Raw genomic sequence first — 27,527 nt, 5'->3', positions numbered from 1 at the left:
GGATATTTTTATCAACTCTTCACAATTAAAATTTTAAGTTAATTTGAAACAGATTTGGTTGCTTTAAGAGGATGATATGTAAAATTGAGTTGAAAGTTTAGCAAAGATAAACAGTAATAATGTATCTCAACATGAATTTTGTTGGGTTATATTGCATATTTTGAAATTATATCAAAAGAGCCAATGGATTAAAACAATACACACTGTATGTTTTAAATATTTTCCAAATTGTTGTTAATTTAGAAAAGTGTTAGTTGCACAGCCTGTACCTGTAATTTAACATTATGAAATTTGGGCACTGAAAATAGCTCAAGACTACTTTTTGTTGTCTGTTAGATCTAATAGTGGCTGAGGTAGAAGTAATTCTTTAAATGTAAATTCATGGTAAAAATAAATGTAGAACACCACCAAAGTGGTGACTTCAGGGATCTGTAGTAGGCAAGGTTGAACATCTTTATAATTTTTCTTTTCCACTAGCTTCTGTTCAACTTTGGAAAACAGAGATACAGTATTACAGGTATCTTAACTGTTTATACTCAGGGAATCAAATTAAGAGATGAATATGTCTGCAGAACTATGGAGAAAGAAGATTAAATAAAAATATATTAGTTTATTCAGGGAAATTACTCATAATACTCAGGAATCTTCTTCTGAACGTTAATGAGCTAAGTTAATGGTAGGTCTCTGCAAGTCCAAATTAGGTAGCTGGTTTTTGAAAAGGGAGGAAGAATGGGTTGCCGTTTGAGTCTTTTCAGTCACTTCACAAGCGTGCACACACTCCTCCTCTTGGTAAAAAAGTGGAGGTGGGGGCCTATCTATATGATTTTGGTTGTGATGACTCTACATCTTTTCATTATTTGGAATGACATGTAAAGAAAAATGTGAATATATATACTGCAATGAATTTGTCTTAGTACAGCTTTCATTTTGTCTTTGACATTTTTACAGCATAGGCCTAAAATTTATTTTGATCTTTGGCACAGAAGCAAAATTGGTATGTGATTTTCATCTCTACCAGTGCTTTAGCAGGAGATTTATATTGAGAGCATTTCCGATCTGCTCCTGGTGCTAAAAATAGAGAAGCAACTAAGTATGTTACCTCAGAAATTTCTCTGGAAAGGGAATTTTCACTTTGAAACTTTTGACCTTATAATTCTGTTCCTCCTTCTTTTTTAGTATTTGGAGGCAAAGTCTTAGAGTCTATTATGTTCTGACCCTGCTAGAATGGAAACCCATGGTAGAGGGAAGATGGCAAGAGGCCATCCATGTGCTTTCATTCTGTGACAGGCATATCAAGAAATGTCAGAATACTAGGAGTATAAACAGAGATTGAAAACCATGACAGAAGAAATTAAATACATTAATTGTTTCTTTCATATTGTGATTAAATTAAATGCATTTATAATAAGACAAATTTATGGGATACTTTTAATGGAATGTTTTTCTTTCAATTTAATAACTAGATATTCCAGCATCTTTAGTTTCATAGACATTCTTTGTAACAATTACATAGAAATTAATTTTAATAGAATTATGATCGCACAGTAACCTTCTACAAGTAAATGTAACAGATCCAGAGATGAAATCTAGTGGTTTTGAATTGCATTCAGAAAATGTTGAACCATCTTAAGTTCACCAGTGTGTAATTATGGCTAGTGTGTTTTGGTAGAACAGTTTACCAATGCAGAAATGATATGAGTGTAAATGAGTATGGTTTAAGTTATGACAGGATTGTTACACAAAAGGGTAATCTCCAGTGCATCTTATGTTGTCTGTTGTGTCCTATTCATTGTCTGAAGATTCATTAGTGTTCCTTTACTTCAAGTGCTTCTTTTGCCCTTTATGCTTTTTGTACTGGGTAAGGATAAATAAAGTACTCTGGTGTATTAAATATGTTCACCATGTAACTTCCTTACATTAGTGCTGTATATTGCATTGTTTTATCTAACAATGCAACATAGGTTATGTTCCTTAAGTTTTTAAAATTTCTTTTTCTTTCTGTACAATAGCAAATTTTGATAAATATTTGCATCTATCGCTCATAAAGTATTACACAAATACCATTATTTTGAGATAAATGTAGAATGTTCCAATCAGAGTATAACATTATTTATTTTCTACAGGACCCCGTTACGCTATACAAATAGGTGAAAAAATGATAGATTATAATGAAGATTTCCATCTTTTTCTATCAACAAGGAACCCAAATCCATTCATTCCACCTGATGCTTCTTCTATTGTTACTGAAGTAAACTTTATCACGACAGGAAGTGGCTTAAGAGGGCAGGTAGGCATTTAGAACAAAACTAATATATGTATGGCAGACATCTGTAGCTACATCCAGCTTCTGGAAGAAGCCCTATAGTGCAGTTTTCATTAATGCTCATGGAGATATTTTCTAGCACATAAATATAAATAGCAGCATCAATGCTGAAACTAAATTTAAATTTTTAAATCTTGTTTTCATGCACTTGGAACTGAGTAGTGAGTCCAATAGAGAAAATGGAAACCATCTCATTGATATCAGTTGCGACAGATTAATTACTAAGCTTCTGTTTCCTGTTCAAGATGCATTTACGGTACTGTGGAAACATTTTTGTTACTGTTCTCCAGTATCCTAGTTAGAGAATAATACAAAGATAACTTATGTACAGGAAAAATTTGATGGAACCAAAAATCTGTATATTTTACTTGTTTCAAAATGTTAGTAGCTTTTGAGTACTTTTTTTTTTTTAACATCTAGGAAGTAAAATGTAGCATACAGATGGAAGAGAGCAAGAAAACACAGGAATTAAGGGAAAAAAATCCCCTTTGTATTTGTTATGAAACAAGTTTTTCCAAACTAACAAGAGGCTTAGAATAGGATGTAAATAAAATGTCAGTAAGTAAGATATAATTCAAAATGTGAAACACAGAGATATGGAACTAGCATTGTACAATGTAACCAGGTGAATTGAATCTCTTTTTTAAGTGGAAATACAGAAAAAAAAACTTTGGTTTTTGTTTTCTCTCTTTGTTGGCAGGAGAGGGGTTTGGCTTTTGGTACACCTGCTGGAAAATAATTTGCTGCCATTCTGTCCAATTTTTGCTTTCCATCACTTACATCTTTTTGTATCTGATAACAGTATATACTAATGAAGGCTGCCAGTTATTTAAGCACAGATGTGACTCAGACTGAAGTGCAAAGGTTTAGGTCTCAGCATAAAAGGGTATGAATCAATGTCCTTAATAAAGTGATACAGTGCCTTTTGAGATATCCTTCAGAATCTCACCTGACCAACATCTGCTGTTATACAAAAGGGCATGGTTCACAGTAGTTCCTGAATTATACTGGCCACTGCAGGGTATTCTGGATGGCTACATAGATTTAATGCTGTTGGATGTCTGGGGCAACTGAGTAAACACTCAGAAGTCTAATTGCAAGACTATAGACTATATACCAATATATGAATAATGAGTATATATTATTCTATATAGTTAATGAATATATATTAGAAAATACATATAATATAATCTTGTTTCTTTTTAGCTTTTGGCTTTAACAATTCAGCATGAAAAGCCTGATTTGGAAGAGCAGAAGACAAAACTGTTACAGCAAGAAGAAGATAAGAAGATACAGTTAGCTAAGCTTGAGGAATCTCTTTTGGAGGTAAAATAAATTCACCTCCTTTATATCTGTTAGACTAAAAAGTCTATTGGTCTAAAATAATACTATATTGGTATTATTAGAAATAATACAAAATACCATATTGGTATGTGTTTGAATGAAGATGGTGAGAGTGTTGGAATAATGAGCCCTCAGAATTTTTGGTTTGAGAAAATAAAAGCATTATTTGCCTAGGGCTGTTGGAAGATTAAAGTAGATAAAGTATGTACATTTGTCATGAAACCATAGTATTTCAATACATTAAGCATTATCAAACACATGAATAGATATAGACTTGTTAAGATTGATTAGAAATGTCATTAACTTTAATGCACTAAAAAAGAGAAAATTTTGTTAAAAATTAAAAAGTCACATTTTTAAGCTTGTGAATCATGTTAAGTGACTGTTTTCCCAGTTGAGAAATTATTCTATATTGTGAAAGGAAAAAAAAACCTGGCAGAAAAATTCCCGGTAGAAAATATAAATATTTGTTCAGAGAGACATTTAAAAATTTATACCTCCACAGTTGTTTCTTGTTAGCAATGAACTGTATATTCTTTATATTTAACATTTTGATTTTCATATATACAATTAATATTCTCAGTTTTCAGTTTACCCTTTTATTTTAATGAAAGTAATGATGCTTGGAAACACTCGTACAGCTCTATAAGAAAAAGTAGCTTTCAAGGAAGAGGCACTGTTTTTTGTTTTTTTTTTTTGTTTACGTCTTGTGGATTTCACAGAGCTGTACTTCATGCTGATAGGAATCCTCCTCAAATGCTTTTTTCTAAGATGTCATAGGTGCAGAGAGATTGACTTGCTGACTCAAAACCCGTAGTCTGTAGCCAAGTCATAGAACTTTTCAATATTCAGAACAATAGACTTAACATAAGCTAATTGGTTTTACAAATACTAAGCTGAAATCGTACTTAAAATTCTGATGGGGCAGATTTCTCTTACAGGCACAGGGAAACTCGTTCTCTAAAAAAATTCTGTATTCACAGCTGATCATTTTTTGGCACCTTAGTGTCTGCCAGAAGCTGAGTTCAGAGATGCAAGAAAAAAACGTCCATTCTTTAGAACAGATTCCCTCTGTGATGCTGGAACTCCAAAATCTTTCACATTTGTTCAGCCTGAATTGTCAAGTGCAGAATTTCAAGTAATTGGTTCCTAACATAACAGCAACAAAAAGTGGCCAAGTGTTAACACTGAGGTTGATTTCAGCTTTGGCATTTTTGTTAGCACTAAAGTCAGAATAATGTTTGACCCTGAAGAAAAAAAAACCTAAAGCTCAGTGGAAACTGACAGGTGCTACATGGACTTTGTCCACAAAGAAGTCAGTGCTGGAGGTGATCTAGCTAAATTCCAGTTAATCCAGAACCAACATTAGCATGCTATCTGAAGTACTATGCTGTTTTTTTCCTGAAAGCTTTGGGACAAAGACACACATTCTGTTGCTATCTCATAGCTCACACTATAAACCCTTATAGCAAAGTCAGACTTCTTGAAAAAACAGATGATCTTGGCCTTGTCCTCAGTTCTTTTCAACTAGAGAACAAAGTGCATTTTACTGTTCTAACTGGTGAATCTCTTCCTCCAAATGTCCTGAAATGCTGTTCTACATGTAGTCGTTCCGAGCTCACTTGACTGATAAGAAGCTAATTTGGTGGTGGTGTCTGACAAAAAAAAAAAAAAAAAACCCAAAAATTGTAAAGAATTGTAAAAAATAATAATAATAAAGAAAAGTACTGAAATGTATTTACTGCAGGTTATTAAACCCCCTTAAAAAATAGTGAACCATTCAAGCTTTTCCCACTGTTTACTAGAAATGAAATTGTTTGCGCAGGAGAACTCTGGGAAAATGTAGGATATTATCAAGGATTTGGAAGGGATCTCTTAAAATTGTTGTAATTGTGAGTATTCATCTCAGTTGGAAAACAGAACTAAATTATATAGAGGATATTGGAATGCTTTTGAAAGTTAATGAATTCATGAATGACTGGGTACAGGAAGTCATTACTAGTAGCCATTTTCAGGTTAAATTGGTAGTTAAATAGAAGAAAAAAAATAACCCTAATTTTTATTTATCATGGGGATGTTAGGGCTAAACCTCTGATCAAAGGAATTATGCTCAAAAGCTTCCTGACAACTTAAGTTCCAGAACCTGGCAGTCTGTGTTTTTGGAGTTTTTTCTTGGGGTTTTATTTTCCATGCATCTAGTAACCACTGGCTTTCTAGTACTCTTGATACGTTCAGAGAAGGAGAGCTTACAAAATGGTTGCTTTACAGGGTTTTTGTAATGTAACATAGATGGCTATTTTTTTATTTTTTTTTTTCCACAGACGCTTGCAACATCACAAGGCAATATACTAGAAAATAAAGATCTCATTGAATCTTTGAATCAGACTAAAGCAAGTAGTGCACTCATCCAGGAATCACTTGCTGAATCTCACAGACTTCAGAGTTTCCTTGATAAGGTAAGAGAATACTTTGATCTTTTATTGCTGGTTTTCTCCTGCTAAAAATAGTCATCTATATCAAGAGATACTGATCTTATACTCCTATATCCACAGGAGTATAAAATCAGTAACATACTTAAGTTATTTTTTTTGAGTAAAAGATAATGTGGATATGTGGGATATGCAAGTACAGAAAGTATTTGCATTAATTAAATTCCTTTGCTTTACACATGCTGAATAACTATACAATTTAAAGTCTGTTAGTTTCAATTAAAGGAATTTTTCCCAAGGACTTGTGGGCAAGTAATGGGCTTTGACTTTATTTTTGCCATCTACTCTTATCATAGAATCATAGAATCAACTAGGCTGGAAAAGACCCTAAAGATCATCAAGTCCAGCCATTACCCCAAGACACACTCTTGCAAACAGTGTGGCTCACATGAATGTTCTTACTTAATATATCCCTTGCTACTGCAAAAATTTATATCACTGCTGATGCTATTAATCTAACATGCTCTTTTAGTAACACATTGCAGAGGTTTCCTCTTTGTTCTTATTTGTTTAAAATTTTCTTTTAAATTTTGAGATGTTCTGTGGTGGGAAGAGACCTCAGTGTTCTAGGGATTAATTTCCAAAAAGTTCTTCATAATTCAAAGATTTTCTTTTTTTGTTAAAAGTAATTTCTTCAGTTTTGAAATCTAAAGAAAATGTTTAAGTCTTGAGTGAATGGCCCTCAATTTGAAGAATCGGAAAGGATTCCATTTTCTAAAGCAGCTGGTGTCATCTGAATGTTTTTTTTTTGGTGGGATGAGTAAATGTGGAATAACCGGTAGATGGCAGTAGTGTTCTGGGTTTATATCTAAGTATGTTTGTTTTATCCTCAGGAGAGGGACGCCTATCTCCCGTTAGCTGAGAGTGCCAGCAAGATGTATTTCATTATCTCTGACTTGTCCAAAATTAATAACATGTACCGTTTTAGTTTGGCGGCTTTCCTTCGACTTTTCCAAAGGGCTCTGCAAAGCGAGCAGGTATTTTCTGTTTTCCTGAAGCTGTTAATGCTGCAGAAGGATCAATCTGCTTTGATCCTTAGAATTTGTTAGTTGCTCTGAACATTCTTAGAAACTAATGTATAATAATAACATGATGAAATGTATGATAAGTAGTGATACTGAGCTGATGTGCTTTAGATGCGCAGAATACATGCACATGGAGTTTTTAATGACCTTATGTTACATATAAATTTGTAAAATTGCTGTGCCAGCTGAAAACAAAGTAACTCTTATTTGTAATTTCAGGCTCGCTCTTTGTTTAAGGTGATTTAAGAAAAACAAGGTTGTTTATAACTTTACGAAGGACTTTAATTAAAGAAATTACTGGTCTAATCATAAAGAACACTAATTCTATCAACAAAGGGTAGAATAGGAAAAGAGATATTTCTACATGATTCAGTTAGCTGAAGGAAGATCAAAAATTTATCTACTTTAGCACAGTTTGTAAGCATGAATGTGGCCTGGCTTGTGAAAAACGTAATTTTTACTTTTATGTATTCTACTGGTCAGTATATTCTTCTTACAGAAGCAAAGAATTATAGATTTATGCCTTGTCACCCCATTCTTTACGTTTAAAACTCCCACTGAGTAACAATTCGTCTTCTTTTTATTCAGCATCTCCAAAATTCACCTTACTTCTCTTTGTTTCTACTTTAAAAAGGCATTCACCAGCCTTTCGTCGTGTCAATTTTAGATTCTCCTTTATTCTGGCATCTGTGCTTACAACTTTCACAGTATCACAGTATCACAGTATGCTAGAGATTGGAAGGGACCTCAAAAGATCATCTAGTCCAATCCCCCAGCCGGAGCAGGAACACCTAGATAATGTTACACAGGAATGTGTCCAGGCGGGTTTTGAATGTCTCCAGGGAAGGAGACTCCACAACCTCCCTGGGCAGCCTGTTCCAGTGTTCCATCACCCTCACTGAGAAGAAGTTTCTTCTCAAGTTTAAGTGGAACCTCTTGTGTTCCAGTTTGTACCCATTACCCCATGTCCTATCATTGTTTGCCACTGAGTAGAGCCTGGCTCCATCCTCATGGCACTCCCCCTTTATGTATTTATATACACTAATAAGGTCATCCCTCAGTCTCCTCTTCTCTAAACTATACAGACCCAGCTCCCTCAGTCTTTCTTCGTAAGGGAGATGCTCTACTCCCTTAATCATCTTAGTTGCCCTAAACTTTCCTTCAGCTGCAGTCATTACTAGGAACATGGTTCTGACTATGAGAACTTACCCTCTTTCAAGTTCTTTACCTATTAACAACACGAGATTCTAAATTCTTGTTCTTACTTTCACACTCTTTCAAAATATCATTTCTTCCTGCCTACTATGTTAACTATTTAAAGCTCAACTTCTGGTTTTGCTGTCTTTGCTTTTTTTCATTTTTGCTTCTCTATCCAATTTTTCATTTTTCCCAAGCTGTCTTTTAGACATGGGAAAGCTATTAGTTGAATCAGGTTGTGAATCCCAATTTTCCTTCTTTATAAACTCATTTCTTCAAATAGCAACATGGTGGAAAGGAACTTGTCTGTGATAAATCTCATACCAACTGTTACTTCCCTCAACTCCCCCCTCCTTCTATCCTATTTTATTCTCTTTTATCCTTTCTTTCAGTTTTCTTCTGTTATAATTAGTCTTTTAGTCTGTAAGCTTTGAAGGACAGTGTATATTTACTATTTTTCTACAATGCTTACTTCAGTTGGTACAAATTTGACTGGAGGTTTAGCAACTACACTTAATATCAACACACCTGTTTAATAACATTAAATATAATAATTCAATAAATAATCAGGTTTTTACCATGTGAGAACTATGAAATTTCAATGATATTAATGTTAGGAGAAGAAATTATCCTCTCATTCCCTATATATTTATTTTATATATAAAATGTTGTAAAATGTTCACAGTCAAAATATTCAAGGTCAAAATATTTATTTCTCAATGCTTCATTATGAACTTCTCATTTCATCATCTACTCATTGATAGCTGCAGTTGAATTCAGTAATACGTTTTTAGAACTAGTAAGGGTCATGTAGAGTCCAGATTGTTTGTGTCCTTCTGCTGAAATTTACAAGCAAGGTGCATAAAAAGATTTTTACTTCCACATGGATTTTGAAACCCAAACTTTCTTTTTAGGATTCAGGCAATACTGAGGAAAGAATCAAGTTGCTTATTGGTTCATTGAAACACACAGTGTATGAATATGTTTGTCGTTGTTTGTTTAAGGTAAGATTGTGGGGTTTTTTTTGCCTTTTATGCAGTGCATTAGATTTGAAAATATTCTTTCAGCAACAAACACTTTCATGTACTCAGATAAGTAGTATTGTGTTAATACATATGTAGTGCATGCAGAAAATTACACTTGCAGTATATAACATGAAAAATTAGGAGTACTAACAATTAGGATATGACAATACTAAGATTGCTTATGCACATTTCTCCACAGAGCAGTTTTCTAATGGACAAGGGTATTCTCAGTCTAGTCCTATTTCTGCTTTACCTCTGGCTCCTCACCTTTGCCTCATTGTGGCTTCTTGGCCAGTCCCAGGCTTTGCAGTCTTCTGGACACTCTTATTTCTAGCACTTCTACCCATGATGTTTGACCTACCTGTCATGATACAATTTTGTGTGATTATTTGCTCTTTTTTTATTTATTTTTATAATGTTTTTATTAAAGGAAACAACAACAAAAAAATCCCATTGTAATAGTCTCCTTTCTGCATCTTGCCTCAAATGTCTTACCTGCTGGCTTGTTTCTATCTTTTCCCCTGTTCCTCCATACAATGTTCTTAATGTATTTCTTTTTTGCTCTGTATTTGAATCAGGTGGATTTTTTCTTTTTATTTTCTTGGTGAAAACCTATCATAGATATGCCTTTCACTATCCATTTTAATTTTTACTTCCACATGGAGCTGTCATAACAGGAAGTGTTTGTCTTATAGTACCAGGCTGAAGAATACATAGTAGGTCTGCACAGATGATTTGAACAGTAGTACAATCATGCAAGTCTGGAGTTTGATCAGTAAGAATGGAGAGATCTTGGAAAATTTTGGGCCTCCTTCCCCCACACCCCTGTTTAGCACCACTATATTGAGGATGCAGAAGTAGCAGTTATTTCTAAGGATTTTGTTTTAGCAAAGTCTAAGTGGATTCTCATGGAAGACTCATAAGAATTTAATATCTGTGTTTGAAGTCATGAGCATGTGAAACCTTCCAATAAGTCATTACATCTTTCAAATATCGGAAGGCAACTATTTTTATATATCAGAAAAGATTAAAGATTTCAAAAGCAAGGCACAGATAAGAGATTTCTAGTAGGAGAGATTTTCATTGTGAATGATCAGGTTGGAGTTTAGAAAATACTGAAAGTGTGTTACTGTGAAGCTTCAGACTAATGGTCCATCTAGCTTAGTATCATGTTCTGGAGAGATACATGATACTAATGGAGAAAATAAGCTCCTCACTCCATCAGCAAGCCACTGCTAATTCTGCCTTTTATCCATGCAACTCTTTAAAGACTCCTGTGACACCGAGGCTTTACTAGTGTCTTCAAAAATGGTATAGCTGATACAAGCTTATACCCTTTTAAGCATGCTAGAATTGGGATGGATGGTCTTGTTTGTCTTACTGTGGTTAATAATTATGTTTGTGTGTACATGATCTTAATATATGCTAGTAACTGAAGTGAAGCACTGGGAATGGTCACCTGTACTGTTAGTTTGTCACAATAGTTGCTGTCGTAGGTTTGGCCTGGGTTAGTGTTGTGGTTTAAGCCCAGCTGGTAACTCAGAACCACGCAGCCGCACTCTCACTCCCCTCCCTTCTTTCTCTTCCCTGCTCTTGGAGTGATGGGAAGGAGAATCAGAAGAATGTAAACCCCATGGGCTGAGATAAGAACGGTGCAGTAACTAAAGTATAACACAAAACTACTACTACTACCACCAATAATAATGAAAATATAGGAACATAACAAGGGGAGAGAATACAATTGCTCACCACCCACTGGCTGATACCCAGCCCTACTCGAGCAGCGATTTGATGTTCATGGATGTGTTTTATTTATCAATACAGAAAGAACTTTAATGCTTTGTACAGTTTGACCCTGATTCCTTGTTTGGTCTTGTTTGCCTTCCAGTCCTACCCCTGTAAAAAAAACACTAGTAAATGCATCCAAATTAAAGTATAATGTACTTTATATGCTTTAATTGTATCCTTGAGGATACTTTTTCCCATATGGTTTTGTAATTGAAAGATTTAATAAACCAGAACTATTTAAAGCAGCAAACAACAACTTTAGGTATTGGTATTCAGAGAGATACAAACTATGTCAAGAGTTTGGCATGGCTGCCATCATGCATTTCTGCAGTTACGCAAACATAGCTTATAGCGTCTGTGGTTCATATGAATTAAGTTATATATAGCCTCTTGGTAGTCAGGCATTCCAAGGTAAATTAAAACTAGTAGGCATATGGTCTCTAAGCCACATGTATCCTTTAGTCAGTAAACCAGAATTCTGGAACTTAATCATAATATTGTTGAAAATACGCATGCAGATGCAGCTGAAGTCACTTTTACTGTATATGATGAACATCTGGAGCACCCTTATTCCATGATTTTGTTGTGTGTTGTTCTTACATCTGTTTCTGAACTTTTGTGTCAAGCTTGTAAAAAGGTATCTGAGAAAAAAGTAATAATAAAAAGAAAACAAAAAATAATTTCACCCTCTAACATAATTTTGTCCTCAAAAATATAATAGACATTCAGATGAGAAAGCCAGTATTAGTCAACCAGGTAATCTTTTACCTTATAACATGCAAGGAATATTTTCTAGAGTATGCTTCTTCGTAATTGGTCCTGTATCTTTTGAAAATTCCCAGGCAATTTATTTTTTGCTAGTATTTTTGTCAGTTTAATATTCTTCAAATTGTTAATCCTCTGACACTAAGGGAAGGCTTGTATGTGGAAAACCACACTGTGGAAAATTCAAACATTGTCAAGAACAGCATTAATTTCTATAGGAGAGTAGATGTGTTTATCAGCTGGCTGAGATGCCTGTGCTTTGCAGTCCCATTGTTGATTTTTCTTGCATTCTTCCCTTTCACCTGTGCTTTATGCTTCTTAGTTATGTCACACTTTCTTGAAAGAAATAAAAGAGGTGCCACCTTAGAATCATAGAATCATAGAATAATTACGGTTGGAAAGGACCTTAAGATCATCTAGTTCCAACCCCCCTGCCATGGGGAGGGACACCTCACACTAAATCATATCACCCAAGGCCTCGTCCAAACTGGTCTTGAACACTGCCATGGATGGAGCATTCGCAACCTCCCTGGGCAACCCATTCCAGTGCCTCACCACCCTAACAGGAAAGAATTTCCTCTTTATATCCAATCTAAACTTCCCCTGCTTAAGTTTTAACCCATTACCCCTTGTCCTGTCACTACAGTCCCTAATGAAGAGTCCCTCCCCAGCATCCCTATAGGCCCCCTTCAGATACTGGAAGGCTGCTATGAGGTCTCCCTGCAGCCTTCTCTTCTCCAGGCTGAACAGCCCCAACTTTCTCAGCCTCTCTTCACACGGGAGGTGCTCCAGTCCCCTGATCATCCTCATGGCCCTTCTCTGGACTTGTTCCAACAGTTCGTTTTCCTTTTTATGTTGAGGACACCAGAACTGCACACAATACTCCAGGTGAGGTCTCATGAGAGCAGAGTAGAGGGGCAGGATCACCTCCTTCGGCCTGGTGGTCACGCTCCTTTTGATGCAGCCCAGGATACGGTTGGCTTTCTGGGCTGTGAGTGCACACTGCTGGCTCATGTTCATTTTCTCATCGACCAACACCCCCAAGTCCTTCTCTGCAGGGCTGCTCTGAATCTCTTCTCTGCCCAACCTGGAGCTGTGCCTGGGATTGCTCCGACCCAGCTGTAGGACCTTGCACTTGGCATGGTTAAACTTCATGAGGTTGGCATCAGACCACCTCACAAGTGTGTCAAGGTCCCTCTGGATGGCATTCCTTCCCTCCAGCGTATCAACCAAACCACACAGCTTGGTGTCATCGGCAAACTTGCTGAGGGCGCACTCAATCCCACTGTCCATGTCAGCGACAAAGATGTTGAACAGGATCAGTCCCAACACCGATCCCTGAGGGACACCACTCGTTACTGGTCTCCAGCTGGACATTGAGCCATTGACCACAACTCTTTGTATGCGGCCAGCCAGCCAGTTCTTTATGCACTGAGTGGTCCATCCATCAAATTGATGTCTCTCCAATTTAGAGACAAGGATGTCATGTGGGACAGTGTCAGACGCTTTACACAAGTCCAGGTAGATGACATCAACTGCTCTACCCCTGCCCATTGGTTCTGTAGCCCCATCATAGAAGGGCACCAAACTGGTCAGCCAGAATTTCCCCTTAGTGAAGCCATGCTGGCTGTCACCAAGCACCTTGTTGATTTTCATGTGCCTTCCAGGAGAATCTGCTCCAAGATTTTGCCAGGCAGAGAGGTGAGACTGACTGGTCTGTAATTCCCCAGGTCATCCATTTTCCCCTTCTTGAAAATGGGGGTTATATTTCTCTTTTTCCAGTCATTGGGAACTTCACCTGACTGCCATGATTTCTCAAATATAACGGGTAGTGGCTTCGCAACTTCATTCTCCAGCTCCTTCAGGACCCATGGACTTGTGCACGTTCAGATTTTTAAGACGGTCTCGAGCCAGATCCTCTCCTACAGTGGGCCCAAGGTCTTCATTCTCTTTGAAAATTGGAGGCCTCAGTGTTGGTTTGACTGGTCCTGATTTTTGAAAATACCGAGTTCCAATTTATCACATTGGCATTGCATAGTGATCTGTGCTTTTCAGCACAGCTTTGCTAGAACACATCTATAAAACTTTCTGTGTATCTACAGAGGAATCCTAGTTTTAGCAAACCAATATTATTTTGAAAAATATTGTCTTATATGTTTGTGTAGTTTTTTCCATGGCTCCGTTATTCCTGGTTTATTGCTGCAGTGCTCAGAGACTGATTGAAATTCAAGTGATGCAGCAGACCTGGGAAAAAGTCAGAAGTCGACAGTGTTTTTTGTTTTCTGTTTGTTTTGGGTTTTTTGGTTTGTTTTGTTTTTTTTTTTTCTCCAAAATTCTGTTTCAAAAATTTGCTGTAAGATTTCAAGCATTTCCTATGCACAGCTTAGAAAAATAATAGATACTGTTCAGTATGTTTACTTTATTACAAGTACCATTATTTTCTTCTCCACTGGAATTTAGATGTACTTAGTTACAGAGTTTGCATTAGTGTTTGCGTCTAAGTTGCAGAGGTATAGCAATTTTGAATTAGCATATGTGTCATTAAGTCAGTACTATGGATTTAGAAGTATTTGATTAATTTTTTTTTACTTATAAAAAAAGCAGAAAGGTGAACTTTTATGAACATATAAATACATTTTTACTGCTTTTATTTCAGGCTGATCAGCTAATGTTTGCTCTGCATTTTGTACGAGGAATGCACCCTGAACTTTTTCAGGAGAATGTAAGTGCCAGAAGAGAAAATCCCCAAGTGATTTACTTAAATTTAATATGAAGTGTAAATATATAAATTTAATATGAACAGTTAAAAAGTTTTAAGTAAAGTCAGTAAGTGTAGGATTTGGGATTTTAGATTTATATGCCGCTATTTTTGTGTGATAGTTACTTTTGGATGTCAACATTATATTTATTAGTTTCAAAGTAAGATTACCATGAAAAGGTAGGTATATAGTTGCCTTTTAAATAAGGGTCAGAAAAAGATGTTTATGGAGGGTTCTTGCAGTTTCTTGCAGGCACTGTGTCAGTGTTTCCTGACACCATGTGGCCACCAGACATTTATCCATTCTTCCAGTTAAATATGGATATTTCTTTATAAGTAAAGTGATGGTTACACATGGGGTTACCTTGGTATTGAAATGCAGAAAAGGAGTGCAAGACCTAGGGAGAAGTTAAGTAAAAGTCTGATTCTGCAACCTGCAGTTGAAGGCACTTAAAGAGAGGAGTCTTCCTGGAAGGTGAAGCAATTAAGTTATCCTTTGTGCATTTCAGCCATTGATTCTTCAGTGTTTAAGATATTCCTGAACCAGTGATCATTAATGTACTTGTTTGCAGCAGTATGTCTAAGAGTGCTCTGTACAGAGAGTGTCCTTCTTATGTTCTCTGGCCAATTAAGTATTTGTGCCATAGTGGCCTAGCTTTGAGAGGACTGATGAACTCATCCTTTAATAGTTTATATTTTTGAAAGCATAGTACTGTTAGAGCTCTTCAACAGCTTAATCTACGTTACATATAATTACTGCAGTATCTGGGTACTCAAGAATTAAAACGGGCAAATAATACCAATAAATTTCTTGCTTTTCTGAAAGGTGGAGCTTATTTTAATGAAATCGTTAAGACGAGTGCTTGTGTAAAATATTTATTGAGAAAAATGAAGCTGAAGTGATTATTTTTTTAAAGTCATTTCTTTTAAAGCTGTTAATGTGAAGAAGCTAGAAGCTTCCTATCATGCTTGTAGGGAATTTAGTATTCTAAGTCCCTGTCTCAAAAGAGTTCAGCCTTCTGTACTTATTAATTTTTTGTGTGGTGATGAGAAATTTGTATTACATTATAGAATAGAATGCCTTGGCTCTTAGTAGAGACATTCTCTTTCTGAATAATATGTATAGAGTTTTCTGAGGTAGTTTTACGTGTCTCTGCATATTATACTTCTTTCCTTCATAAAAATACTGCATGATTTCTGGTTTTAAAACTGGGAAGCCTGCATGAATTTTTTAGTGCATGAGCATTTTCTTTGTAATTGGGAGAGAAGCATCAGTTTGTGATTGAGAGAATTAGACTGATGGGTGCACAAAACTATGCTTTAGTCTGTATCAGAGTAGTACTAGTTGATGGACCTTTTCATTTGGGATGTTACCATTGTCTTTAACAATGAAAAAAGAAGTTCTTTATCATAGAATTATAGATATTATATAAAATTTCAGTATTTATGAAGTCTTTTTAGTATATTTCTTATCACCTCCAAATATAAGATTGTCATTTGTAGTATGTTTTTAAATACTGATCTAATCTGTCTTAAAATGATTAAAAACTGTCTTCATAGTTTTTAATACCAAGTCTAAAAGATTTAATCATATATAATTTCAACTTAGTGCAATCAATGTACTCATAATACCAGTCTATTATATTAAGTTTCCTCCTGTTCTAATAACTGCATCATTTGGATGCTATAATGTGAAACACTATTGAAACATGGATTCTGTAATTATCTGTTGTATGTGGGCTGCTGATGCTTTATTAGTCAGTGTGTCCTTTCCAGCCACCTATGTTGTTTCTTTCTAGTCTATAGTTAGCAGTCTGGGTGGGAGCTGTAGGTGCTATGAATAGGGCTTCTCCTTTTGTTTCTTTTTCTTATAAAGCACGGCAGTCACTTAGCTTGTATTCTTCATAAGGAATTACATACTGGTAGTATATTAACTAGAGTTTTAAAAATGTCTTATAACTCTTTCAGAATCTAGGCTTTAATTTGTTTATCTTCCTGCTTTGCCTATACCCTATTACCTATTAATCTTTATACTTAAAAGACGACTTGTGACTTACCAGAGTTCATTTATTCCCCCTAGGAATGGGAGACTTTTACAGGTGTGATCATTGGAGATACCGTAAGAAAATCAGTAAGCTATATTTATTTGTCTATTTTGAAAAAAGGAACATTTACTTAAATACTGAAAAGTTAAAGTTGTATTCTTACTATATAATTTAATTAATTGTATTCATACATCAAAGGAACAAGTAACTTCTCACATAGTCATACAAAAATATAAGAACTTTCTGAACATCACTACTCTTTTTCCAATTTCCATAACTTTTTGCCTTTGTTGCTTTTTTCCTCTTTCTTTTTCTGTTGCCAGGTTTACAATTTGTTTTTTTCAGTGTATGTTTGAGGAGGTTTAAGCTGTCTTCTGTAGCTAAAATCAGTGTTTCTGAATCCTTCTTTCCCCTGATATTATACATGAGTTGTGCTTTTCGTATGTTAGTCCACACACTTTGCTAACTTTGACATGCTTTTTTCCCCAGCTTCAGAGTTCTATATCTGGAGATGTATTTATACGTTTTCCTAAGTGACAGAGCTAGTTTAGGAAGGTTCTGTTGCATGCCTGATCAATCATACTGTAGTTTACGAAGTGCCCCTCAATTCTATTGAATCTGTATACTTTCAAAATAATCTTCCAGTAGAAAAGAGTAGAGGAAAAAAGCTTTCTGTAGTCTTATCCATTGTAGCCCTTCTTTGAACCAAGTACTTTGACAAAGGTTTTGAAAAGTATTTTTATGAAACTTGAGCCCAATCAGGATTTGTGGGCTTAGTCTTTGCCTCTACTTTGCTGATCTTTGTTCAGGGTCATGCTATCTCATTTCCATCATGCTCAGTTGCAGTTTTCATAATTCAGAATAAATTTTAATGGTTAGCCTTGTTCAGGTGTCTGTCAGAGTATCTTGTACAGCCAGTGGTACAAGACAATGAACAGTGTGACTACCTTGTTTTTCGAATATTAGTGGCATCAACTGTGTTCACATGCGTGCTGGCAGGATTCGCAAGTTGCTTTAAACACAATATATTACTCAGGTTTTCTTACTTAAATGGCTGGTTTCTTAAATCCTTAGTTTCTCTAGCACTTACATGACTCTACAGGTTCAGGGTGAGCAGAGAAGTCCCTCTTCATCTCTATGGAATCTTTAAAATTCAATTAAACATCAATGAGTTTGGTGATTTTCAAATATTTTCTTGATGTACGTGTTTTCAAGCTATGTAAGACCTGATTGTATAATGGAATTTAACACCAATCCTACCTCTGTTCCACCTAACACACAACTCATATATTTTGGAAAGAATGGGGACATACTTGATTCAATCCCACTTCTAAGTGGAAAGTATATTGCAGACCCATTTCAAGTTTATTCCTACAATTGCTTCCAAGTTTCCTACTCTTGTCTTTCTCAGGGTTTATAATTCATGGCTGAGATATCTTTTCACGAGAAAGCTTTCCTTTTTTCTGCTGAACATTTAAGATTGCTATTAAAGATGCTCAGTGTTTGAGAGATGCAAGTACATTTTCAGACAGAGACTGTCAGACTTGTTAATGGGTACTGTAAGATTCTTTCTTAAAAAATAATGTAGTGAATACAGAGATTCCACAGGAGCTTAAGCCATGTTGTTCATCCTTAGAATTTTCTCCATACCCAACATCTAAGAAGCAGAAAAATGGAGCTGTGACTAAACTGTACCAATGCAGAGATGTTCAGAAGTGATGCTTTGCCTAGTGAATTACCCCAGAATTGCTTTTTGTGTAAAGAACCATCTTCCTCATGGCTGCAAATATGTGCAATGGAGTTATTTTTTTAAGTCACTTGCTCAGAGTGCATATGGAAAAGAAAACTACTTAGAGTGTGTCATACAGGTGCTTTAAATGGTAAAATATTTTCAGGCTCAAGTGGTTAAGCAAGTGTTTATGTAAACAGTATATCTCAAAATTTAAATTGTTGGTAGCTTTTGTTTTGTTATGCCATTTATGAATTTCACATAGGACCACAAAAAGAGTCCAGTTGTGAATGCTATTTTCATTAAAAACGTGGGGTTTGCAATCTTATTACTGAATATAACATTTCACAAAAATTTGTGTAACTTTTGTGTTTTTGAATAAGGATTCACAAAGAAGTGTTCGTGACCAGATTCCTTCTTGGATTGAACAAGACCGAGCCTGGGCAGTAGCATCTTTGAAGGTATGCATCATGTGGTGGGTTGAATTTAACTTAAAAGGCCTTTGGTTTTAGCAAATAGTAATTTGGACATGAATACTCAAATATATATTTACTAGATGGAAGTATTTTGTTATTTTTTAATGGTTTATTCTATCTTCCAGAAACCATGGCTGAACATATGCCTACCTTTCATTTTTCTGAGCCTTTTGCATGTACATCTCAACCTCATCTAACAGTGCATTTCAGTGCATATAAATGAACCTGTCATCCTACTGAGATTAGAAAATACTCTAATCCTACCCAAGGCACTACAATTTCTTAGAAAAATTCTTAGAAAAATATACAGAAGAAAAATCGCAAGGAATATTCAAGTTGCAGATTTCTTTTACGTACTAACTTTCACAAATCACTTCATATTGTATTAAAAGCCATAAACTGTTAGTTTGGAAATAACCTTTCTACTTACCAGATTTCCATACCCATCTTTAAAGGTATTTTTGTTTGTTATTACTCAGATCAAGTCATTTCAAACTAAAACAAAAAACATTGTCTTGCTTTGGTTCACCCTGCAACAGTTAATGTAGATGTCCTCTGATCCTGAAGGGAGCTAAATGAAAATGCTAGTCTTTGAAATTCTGTCTTAGGCTCTTCTCCTTCTGCATTTAGTTCAGCATCAAGAAAGGAAACCTTGACAAGTCTTTGGCAAGGACTTTTGCTGCTAAATCCAGAGTTCATTATTTTTCATGTCTCTTCACCAGGGATCAGGAGCAATTGCAATAATGGTGTGACAATTAGGATTGTTAGGGTTTTTAAAAACAAACAGAAAGTGAGCAACTTGGGTGAATCAGTAGTATGTAAGGATAGAAAAAGAATCTAGTCATGTTTAAAAGAAAGGATTACGATTGGGTAGAGCCTAAATTTTAAAATGAAAGAAACTAGAGTTTTAAAAATATAGAGCAAACAGCGACAGCATTTTCATTGAATAGGTAAACAAATGGTTAATTTTAAAACCTACCCTTTTCTTCTCTCTGAGGATAAAATTGGATTGAGTCATGTGATGTGCATGAGTATTTATACGTTTAGGGTCCTAGAGGTATTTGCAAATCAATCACAATATATAATGTCAAAATGAGTATTCTTCTTTATTGTTAAATATACATTGTTTGTTCTGTAGATTTCTCTCCCAGGACTCTATCAGACACTTTGCTTTGAAGATGAAGGTCTGTGGCACACTTTTTCTCAGAGTTCTGTGTGTGAACAAGACTTTCCATCTACTGTTGTGAAAAGAATATCCTTATTTCAGCAGGTAATTTTTTTAATATTAAATAATTTAAAAATTGTGAGTTCAGCATTGAAAGTTTTACACCTTGGGAATTTAGGCTTCAGGCCTGGTTGAATCATAAGCGATTGACAGTATCTCCATTGTCTTACGGCTTAACTAGTTTATTTAGTCTAAGGATTTTTCTTTTTTCTATAATATATATTTAGCTCTCTTTTATCTGAGTCTGTTCTTGTGTTAATGTATTGGCTGCAGCTGAGCATGCTCTGTAAGGTAACAAGCTTTTTGTTAATATTTACAGAATTAATTTCATGAATGGATATTAAAATTCTTTTATGGTTGCTTTGTTACTGAAGAATTTGTCAGCTTGTTGAGCATCATTAATTTAGTTCATCATAAAATGTGCAAACTCACACATCTGAATGAACACCAAAAAATGTAATAGCAACCACTGATTTTTAGAACAGTAGTCATAAAATAGTGGTTAAAAAAATTCCTGAAAGCTTAGTGATCAAAGAACTCATCAAGAATGTTGGAGAGGCAAGTCCCTTCCTCAACCTGGGATCTCTTCTACTCTGGCAACCTTCTTTTGTTTAAGGAAGAAAGGGTGTTATTACTCACTTTCACATGATACTATGATTTTTCATTTGAAGTACTTGATATTAAATGAAGGCCTGTCCAAAGAAGTGAAGAGGTATACGACAATATAGTTTCATGCTGATTGTCTCTTAGTGGCTCTGTATTTGGAGTTTTTGTACAGGAAGAGAATTTCTAAAGTAGCATGTGTGGAATTTAGGAACAAACAATTTTGGAAGGGAATTTGTCCAAGTTACATTTGATTGGATGAGATGCTGAAGAGCAACTCTAATGACAACATGCTGTGCTCATAAAAGTATGGCATTTATAGGATAATAAATCTGAAATGGTCAATGTATTATGTATGTAGTTCCTTGTGTAGAAAGTATTGACGTTTCTGTTGATGAAATATACTGAAACTACTTGATTATATGCTACACGTGAGTTAGTTTCTTTCAAACTGTATGTTAAACATAAAAATAGTGAAGTAACACTTAGTGCAATCTCAGGCTTAAAATGTAGCACTTAAAAACTTGATTAAGTTAAATTTTTCCTCCAAAATAGCAGATACTGTAAACTGGAATGTGATGGTAGGATCAGCACTGTCATTTACACATCTACAAGTAAGGGGGTAGGAGAAGATGTCATGATTTTAACATATCATTTTTACTGAAGTTGCATTAGTTGCCTGCAGTTGCCTGCCCTGAAAATTTGCATGAAGTTAACGGAAAAAGAGGTTGCTGGTAGGAAAAGTACTGATTTAATTTTGTATCCGAACTTATTAGCTGCTCATGTTCTGTAGTCTTTTGAAGAACAGTAAAAAGAATTTGCAGAACTAGGAGGTTTGAAAGTCAGAGTGTCTCAGAGAAAGAAGTTAAATATGAAACTCTAAAGGTTTGCTAAAGGGAGTTACTTCAAAACTGATTATTTTACTGTATTGCTGCACTGAAATCAGAAACATTACTATTCATTCCAGTTAGGACGTTGCTGCCTGAATACATGTATAGAATTCAGATTACTGGTTTAAAGCTAAGTTCGCTTTCTGTCATTCTAGCTACTCACAGAGCTTTTTTCTAAAACAGTGTAGAAGTTACAGCTTACAAATAGACACTAGAGGTAGATCTGTCTTGTGATCCTGTTAATAGGACAAGCTACTTACAAAAGAGCAATTACATTAGGTTGTCTTGGAAAGGATTGATCAGATAGCTATTCAGAGAAAATAACTTTGTTCGAAAGAGAATTTTAAATAATTCAGCCTTCTTAGAAAAGTCTTACTTTTTAAATTGTCACAATATACGTTTAGAAACGCATCTCTTCTGAATGTATTTTATTTTAAGGTACTTGTGGTCCAGGCTGTCCGACCAGACAGGCTACAGAGTGCCATGTCTCTTTTTGCATGTAAAACCCTAGGTAAGTTACTTTTTTCTCCAAGGTGTTTCCACACAACAATTAAATAATGGTTTTGGTCCATTTTCTCTTCTATTTTATAGTTCTTACGGAATCAAAAATTTAGGATTTGAAAATATGCTGTAAATGGATTTGCTGATTTTGTTCTTGGTAAATATTATTTAAAAGGGCTTTCAAATGGTTTGGTATTTATGTTGCATAGTGATTTAAAATGTATTAAAGATCTGTCACATTCTTTTACTGAATTCTTGAATGCTGGAGTAATTAAGAAAGGATGGTAGCTGGTTTTCTATAAGTTTTACATTCAGCATTTTCCCTAAACCAGAAATTTCCCAAAAAGATTGTTCTGTTTAATGTCATTTACCATTTTAAAACCATTAGGTTTGAGATCTTGTCAACTGGATCTCAAAAGATTGTTTCGTCTCTTTGATGATGATGTGAGGAAATACACAGGATTTAGAGTGATTCAGTACTGTAATTGTCTATTTGTTCTCATCTGTCTGTTTCCTCTCTGAGGTCTATTATATCTAAAGCTTGGGACTTATGTTCCAGATATTGCAATACAGCACACCAAAGCCTCCCTTCATTTTTTAGCCATTAATGAAAATGCACATGTGAAAGATGAATTACAAGTCTCTCATTGGGGTGGACATTGTACTTTTAAAAGTCACCCTCATAGGCATTACATAGGGACAAGACAGAATAATAGGCATTACATAGGGACAAGACAGCTAATAACCACATTAAAATCTAGTCGGTAAAACCAACCAATTTGTTGTTTTTAATGTGGCTTTTAATCCCACAGAAGTGGGATTAACAGAAAGGAAAGACTGAGATTCTAATGATCTTAAGTGTAAGTGACAAAGGCCGTTCTTAATATAGTGGGAAGTGAACGTGGAAAATTGACTCACAGGCTGCCAAGGTAATATGTCTAAACTTGTATATCCAGTGCTTGAGAAGATCTGCAGTTTGAATGACCTCGAGATGGGTGATTTTGCATCATAATGCGATGGATGAGTTACATAAACATGACTGTGACAATTTTAAGTTCTCAACATACATGTCACTTCTTCTATAAGATTAGGTATAAATTTAGGTATCTGATTCTTACATTTTTCATGACATTTGGGTGAGAGTTTATCTTACTTCCTCCTTATGCTCTGCTTGTGGGCTTTAATTCTGATAAAAATTGGTTCCATGTCTGCCACCATGGCCTGTACTTTCAGAAGTAATGTTAGCCTGCTCTGTCAAATGTTATTAGTAGATACAGAAAGTACTTTCATCATGGTGAGTGTATGGGTGCCCCAGTGACAATGTCCCTGCCTGTTAGAATCAAATGACAAGTGTTTCACTTAGTTCAAAAGGGAACTGTAAAGTTTCCAATCTCCTTTAGGTGTTTTCCTGGGAGAAAAATGAGTTCCAAAAGAGCCATAATGCCCTACAAGAAAGCCTTCTGTTTCTAATTTATCCAGATATGGTGGTTCGTTGTTTTTTTTTTTTTTTCCTTTTTTCATCTTTTACATGTATTTGTAAATGTATGTATGAAGGAGGATTAAAATAATTTCTTTTGAAGATAAAGTTCATAAGAGTTTTCTATAAATGTATTTTGTGGGCACCCAAAGTATGCTTATTTCTTTATTTTACATGGTATACTGGTATGCATCTTGTTAGGAAAATGGTGTAGCAAAAGGGAGTTTCCTGTTCTTGTGCCACTATGGGACAACAGCTATGAGCAGGCCTTTTTCTGTAATGTAGACCAGAGTTCTTTGGACTGCATCTAGGCAAAAATAAAATTACTTGCCAAAATAATAATTAAAAAAATAATCTTTCCTGCTTTCTGTATTGGAATTGTTAATGGCAATAATACATTTACTGATGTTTTTGTACATTGTTTCTCTGTGGACAGATCACCATCAGGAGGAATTTTAACAAGCACTTTGAGTTCAAGTTCCAGCTGCTGTAAATTGGTTTTAATTCATTGACTTTTGTAGAGAAGTTTTGTGAAAAGCTGTTCATTGATTTTTATGGAAACTTCATCAGTTTATAAAACCCACAAAGTTTGCACCCTGTGCCAGATTTGGATTTATATGTCAGGTGTTTCTTTTTTCCTCTTCGATCCCTCCCCCTGACATAACTGAAAGGTTATTTGCTCTCACATTTGCTTTTTCTTCTCATGTCAGGATGTCATTTTGGATAGTGAGAGTTAAGAAATTCTATCAGAATGGAACAGTCAGGCAGAAAAGTATGTTAGAATTCCCACGCTGACTACATAGTTATTAGCTGGAATATGAATACTTACTGATTTACCCTGAAAACCATGGAGTCCTTATTTTCATTTCTCTAAATGTAATCCTGGCTGTAATGGCCAGGAATAGACGGTGCTGTATCTGTATTGTAGTTTTTCTAGATTTCATTTCTGTTGAGCTTCTTTTTTTTTTTTTTAAAAAAGCACCTTCAGCATAGCTATGCTTTTAATAAACACTGTGTCCAAATTTCTGTAAATCCAAACTGGTTTATGGAAGAAAACTTATACTGTATTAATTTTGTAAATGGTGCATCTCAAGAGTACCACAATATATTTGACTAGGCTGTTACTCATTTACAATTACACCTAAGTTTAGCATCATTACCATAAATGTTATTATAATAGCTTAAGTTGCAGGTGTACACGTATTCATCTATTCCCCAGTGAGTGTGAGGCCAAGAAGTAGGCCCAGGTTAACGTAGCGTTTTGTAGAATATCAAAACTCCTAATTAATTAAGCATCTCAGAAATCTGTGTGCCTTCTGCTAGCACTAAAAATAAAACGGTCTCTGGTTTATATTGACTGTAGTATATTCCATGCATCTGTTTGTAGCAGCAAAGCAATCTTTAAATACAGGAACTTGATGACTGAAGTGGTGGAGAGGTCTGTCTAGTGTGTTAACTGTCTTTGTCAATGACAAATAGTAAATGTCAGTGCAAGAGTATAAGCACATTACAAGCCTATAGTGAGACTTTTTGCAGTAACCAGTGTTTTATGTCTCCAGGGTTTCTCAACTGGAAGTAGTAACACGCTATTTAAAAGACTCAGTGTATTTGCCTTACATGACTTTGTACATCTGTTCTGCATTTCCATGTAATAACAAAATATCTGCAGCATTACACAATGCCCATTGCACAGTGTTAATGAGTGGTCAGAAAGATCTTTGTTTAGTTTTTGGATCCTTGCTGCCTGTTGACTTCAGCAAATATTTTTCATTTTTTACATCTTTCATAGCATTTGAAGCAGTAGTGAAGATTTTAAAAAATTTCTTCACTGAAATAAAAACTTAAAATTTACCTTTCCAAACCCTTACTTTTAATCAAATTTTGATCTAAAATTTGGTGCTAAGATTCTTAATATATCTTTATTGCTTATGTAGCTACTGATTACATTGTAATAATGCTTTATGTAATATGTCAATTAAATTCATATGGAAGCAATTAGATTTTGATATTTCAACAGTGAATGCAGCTCAGGAGAGAGTGGCTTGATGAGATGAAATGTGCTTAAGGAGCAAGACAGTGGTTTATAGCCCAGATACCAGAATGCATCACAAGTACCTCTTCCTTGTACCTCTAGGAAGAGGTGCAAGGTACCTCACCAACAAAACCCAATATTTCATGTTAGATTTTCCTAATTATAGGCATGATATTGTTTTCTATTTTCAGTATTGTAAACACTCTTCATAAAAGCTTTAACTAAAATAAACATTCTTACTTTACAGAATGCTATCATGTTCTGCTTCTTGATATTTTTCTTTTATTGCTTAGACTCCAGTAGCTTAAATTATGACTGTACTTGGAAAAAAAACACAAGTCAATCTGTAGTTATATATAAAATTTATTTTCTTAGGTAATATGTCTATTGTCTTTCTTTCTACCATTTCTGCCAATAGCTTAGCTATTTCCATTTAGTATGTTAGCGAAGGGAATGTTAAATCTGGAGTAGTTTGTACTGTAAAAAATGTTAGTATAACCTCAGTTTGGAGAAATGACTAGAAAGCAGTATGCTGGGCAACTTTCATTCAAAGTGTATGCTCTTTTTAAGGACTTCTGAGAATGCATCCAAATTTGGCCAATACAGGGTTCATTGAGAGAAACAGGTTGCAGATGTTTGTCAGACATTTTTGAGATTCTGACAGATAAGTGTCCCTCAAGAGTCTTCTTCTCTGAGCATGCTTCAGTCCAGCACTGAACAGCCCTACTTTAATTTCAGTGCCTTTTGATGGATCTTTTATAGTTTGGGGCTTGTTGGCAGTGAGCAGCAGAACTCATCAAGGGAGCTGCCTGTATCAATTGCCTTATGGCCTTGTTTGTATATTTACCTCAACTTCTATTACCTCTGCACACCTAATGATGTAATGAAAATATTTTCCAATGTTAGTTGTGTTAAAATTATTTTTAAGGCATTTTGATTGGTAGTGATATTATTTGTCTAGTTGTATCTATTAGAGTCTCTGAGAGAATCATAGAATAGTTAGGGTTGGAAAGGACCTTAAGATCATCTAGTTCCAACCCCCCTGCCATGGGCAGGGACACCTTACGCTAAATCATATCACCCAAGGCCTCGTCCAACCTGGTCTTGAACACTGCCAGGGATGGAGCATTCACAACCTCCCTGGGCAACCCATTCCAGTGCCTCACCACCCTAACAGGAAAGAACTTCCTCCTTATATCCAATCTAAACTTCCTCTGTTTAAGTTTTAACCCATTACCCCTTGTCCTATCACTACAGTCTCTAGTGAAGAGTTCCTCTCCAGCATCCCTATAGGCCCCCTTCAGATACTGGAAGGCTGCTATGCGGTCTCCACGCAGCCTTCTCTTCTCCAGGCTGAACAGCCCCAACTTCCTCAGCCTCTCTTCATATGGGAGGTGCTCCAATAACCTTAGCTAACTTTACCTCCTATGTTTAAATGATACGGTATTGTTCCATGTGGAGATAATAGCTCAAGTCTGAAAGCAGAGCGTGCCCTTCAAGGAAACTTGTGTTGCATCTTTTGGACAGTGTGGCATAAATGTCACTGATTTGGGCTCTTCTGTCTTGCTTTATGGTGTGATTTCCCACTCCACCTAATACTTTACTACTTAAGGACCAGTATAAATTTGCATTTAAATATCTAATTAACGCTGTTTAAGTTTATGATGCACTTATAGCTGTGAGCCTGTGTACAAATGCCTTGTCTATACTAGGTCAACATTCTAGGCATTTAACTTGTACATGAAAGGAAATAATAAAGTAATTGTAGTACTAAGAACTGTGTAAAGTCAAAGTCTAGTAATTAAGGCTCTGAGGATAATACAGGAGAGAAGTTC

General features: G+C 35.3%; 1 protein-coding gene across 2 annotated transcripts in view; it reads left to right on the top strand.

Moving 5' to 3' along the window:
* DYNC2H1 (dynein cytoplasmic 2 heavy chain 1) overlaps positions 1-27,527 on the top strand; it is a 164,870-nt gene that overhangs the window by 69,896 nt on the left and 67,447 nt on the right. For both annotated transcript variants that reach the window (XM_061457809.1, XM_061457808.1), the window contains 10 exons: positions 2,124-2,287; positions 3,530-3,649; positions 5,989-6,123; positions 6,990-7,133; positions 9,293-9,382; positions 14,613-14,678; positions 16,795-16,845; positions 18,872-18,949; positions 20,103-20,234; positions 22,121-22,193. In XM_061457809.1, the coding sequence (XP_061313793.1) occupies positions 2,124-2,287; positions 3,530-3,649; positions 5,989-6,123; positions 6,990-7,133; positions 9,293-9,382; positions 14,613-14,678; positions 16,795-16,845; positions 18,872-18,949; positions 20,103-20,234; positions 22,121-22,193 (1,053 nt within the window). The remainder of the gene's footprint in view (positions 1-2,123; positions 2,288-3,529; positions 3,650-5,988; positions 6,124-6,989; positions 7,134-9,292; positions 9,383-14,612; positions 14,679-16,794; positions 16,846-18,871; positions 18,950-20,102; positions 20,235-22,120; positions 22,194-27,527) is intronic.

This window comes from Pezoporus flaviventris, unplaced genomic scaffold (assembly GCF_033815535.1).
Source record: "Pezoporus flaviventris isolate CSIRO_AGI_PZ_B2104156 unplaced genomic scaffold, CSIRO_AGI_Pfla_v1 ptg000025l, whole genome shotgun sequence".
Taxonomy (NCBI): Eukaryota; Metazoa; Chordata; class Aves; order Psittaciformes; family Psittacidae; genus Pezoporus; species Pezoporus flaviventris.
The sequence above is the reverse complement of the archived record's forward strand: the minus strand, read 5'-3'. Positions and strand labels throughout refer to the sequence as shown.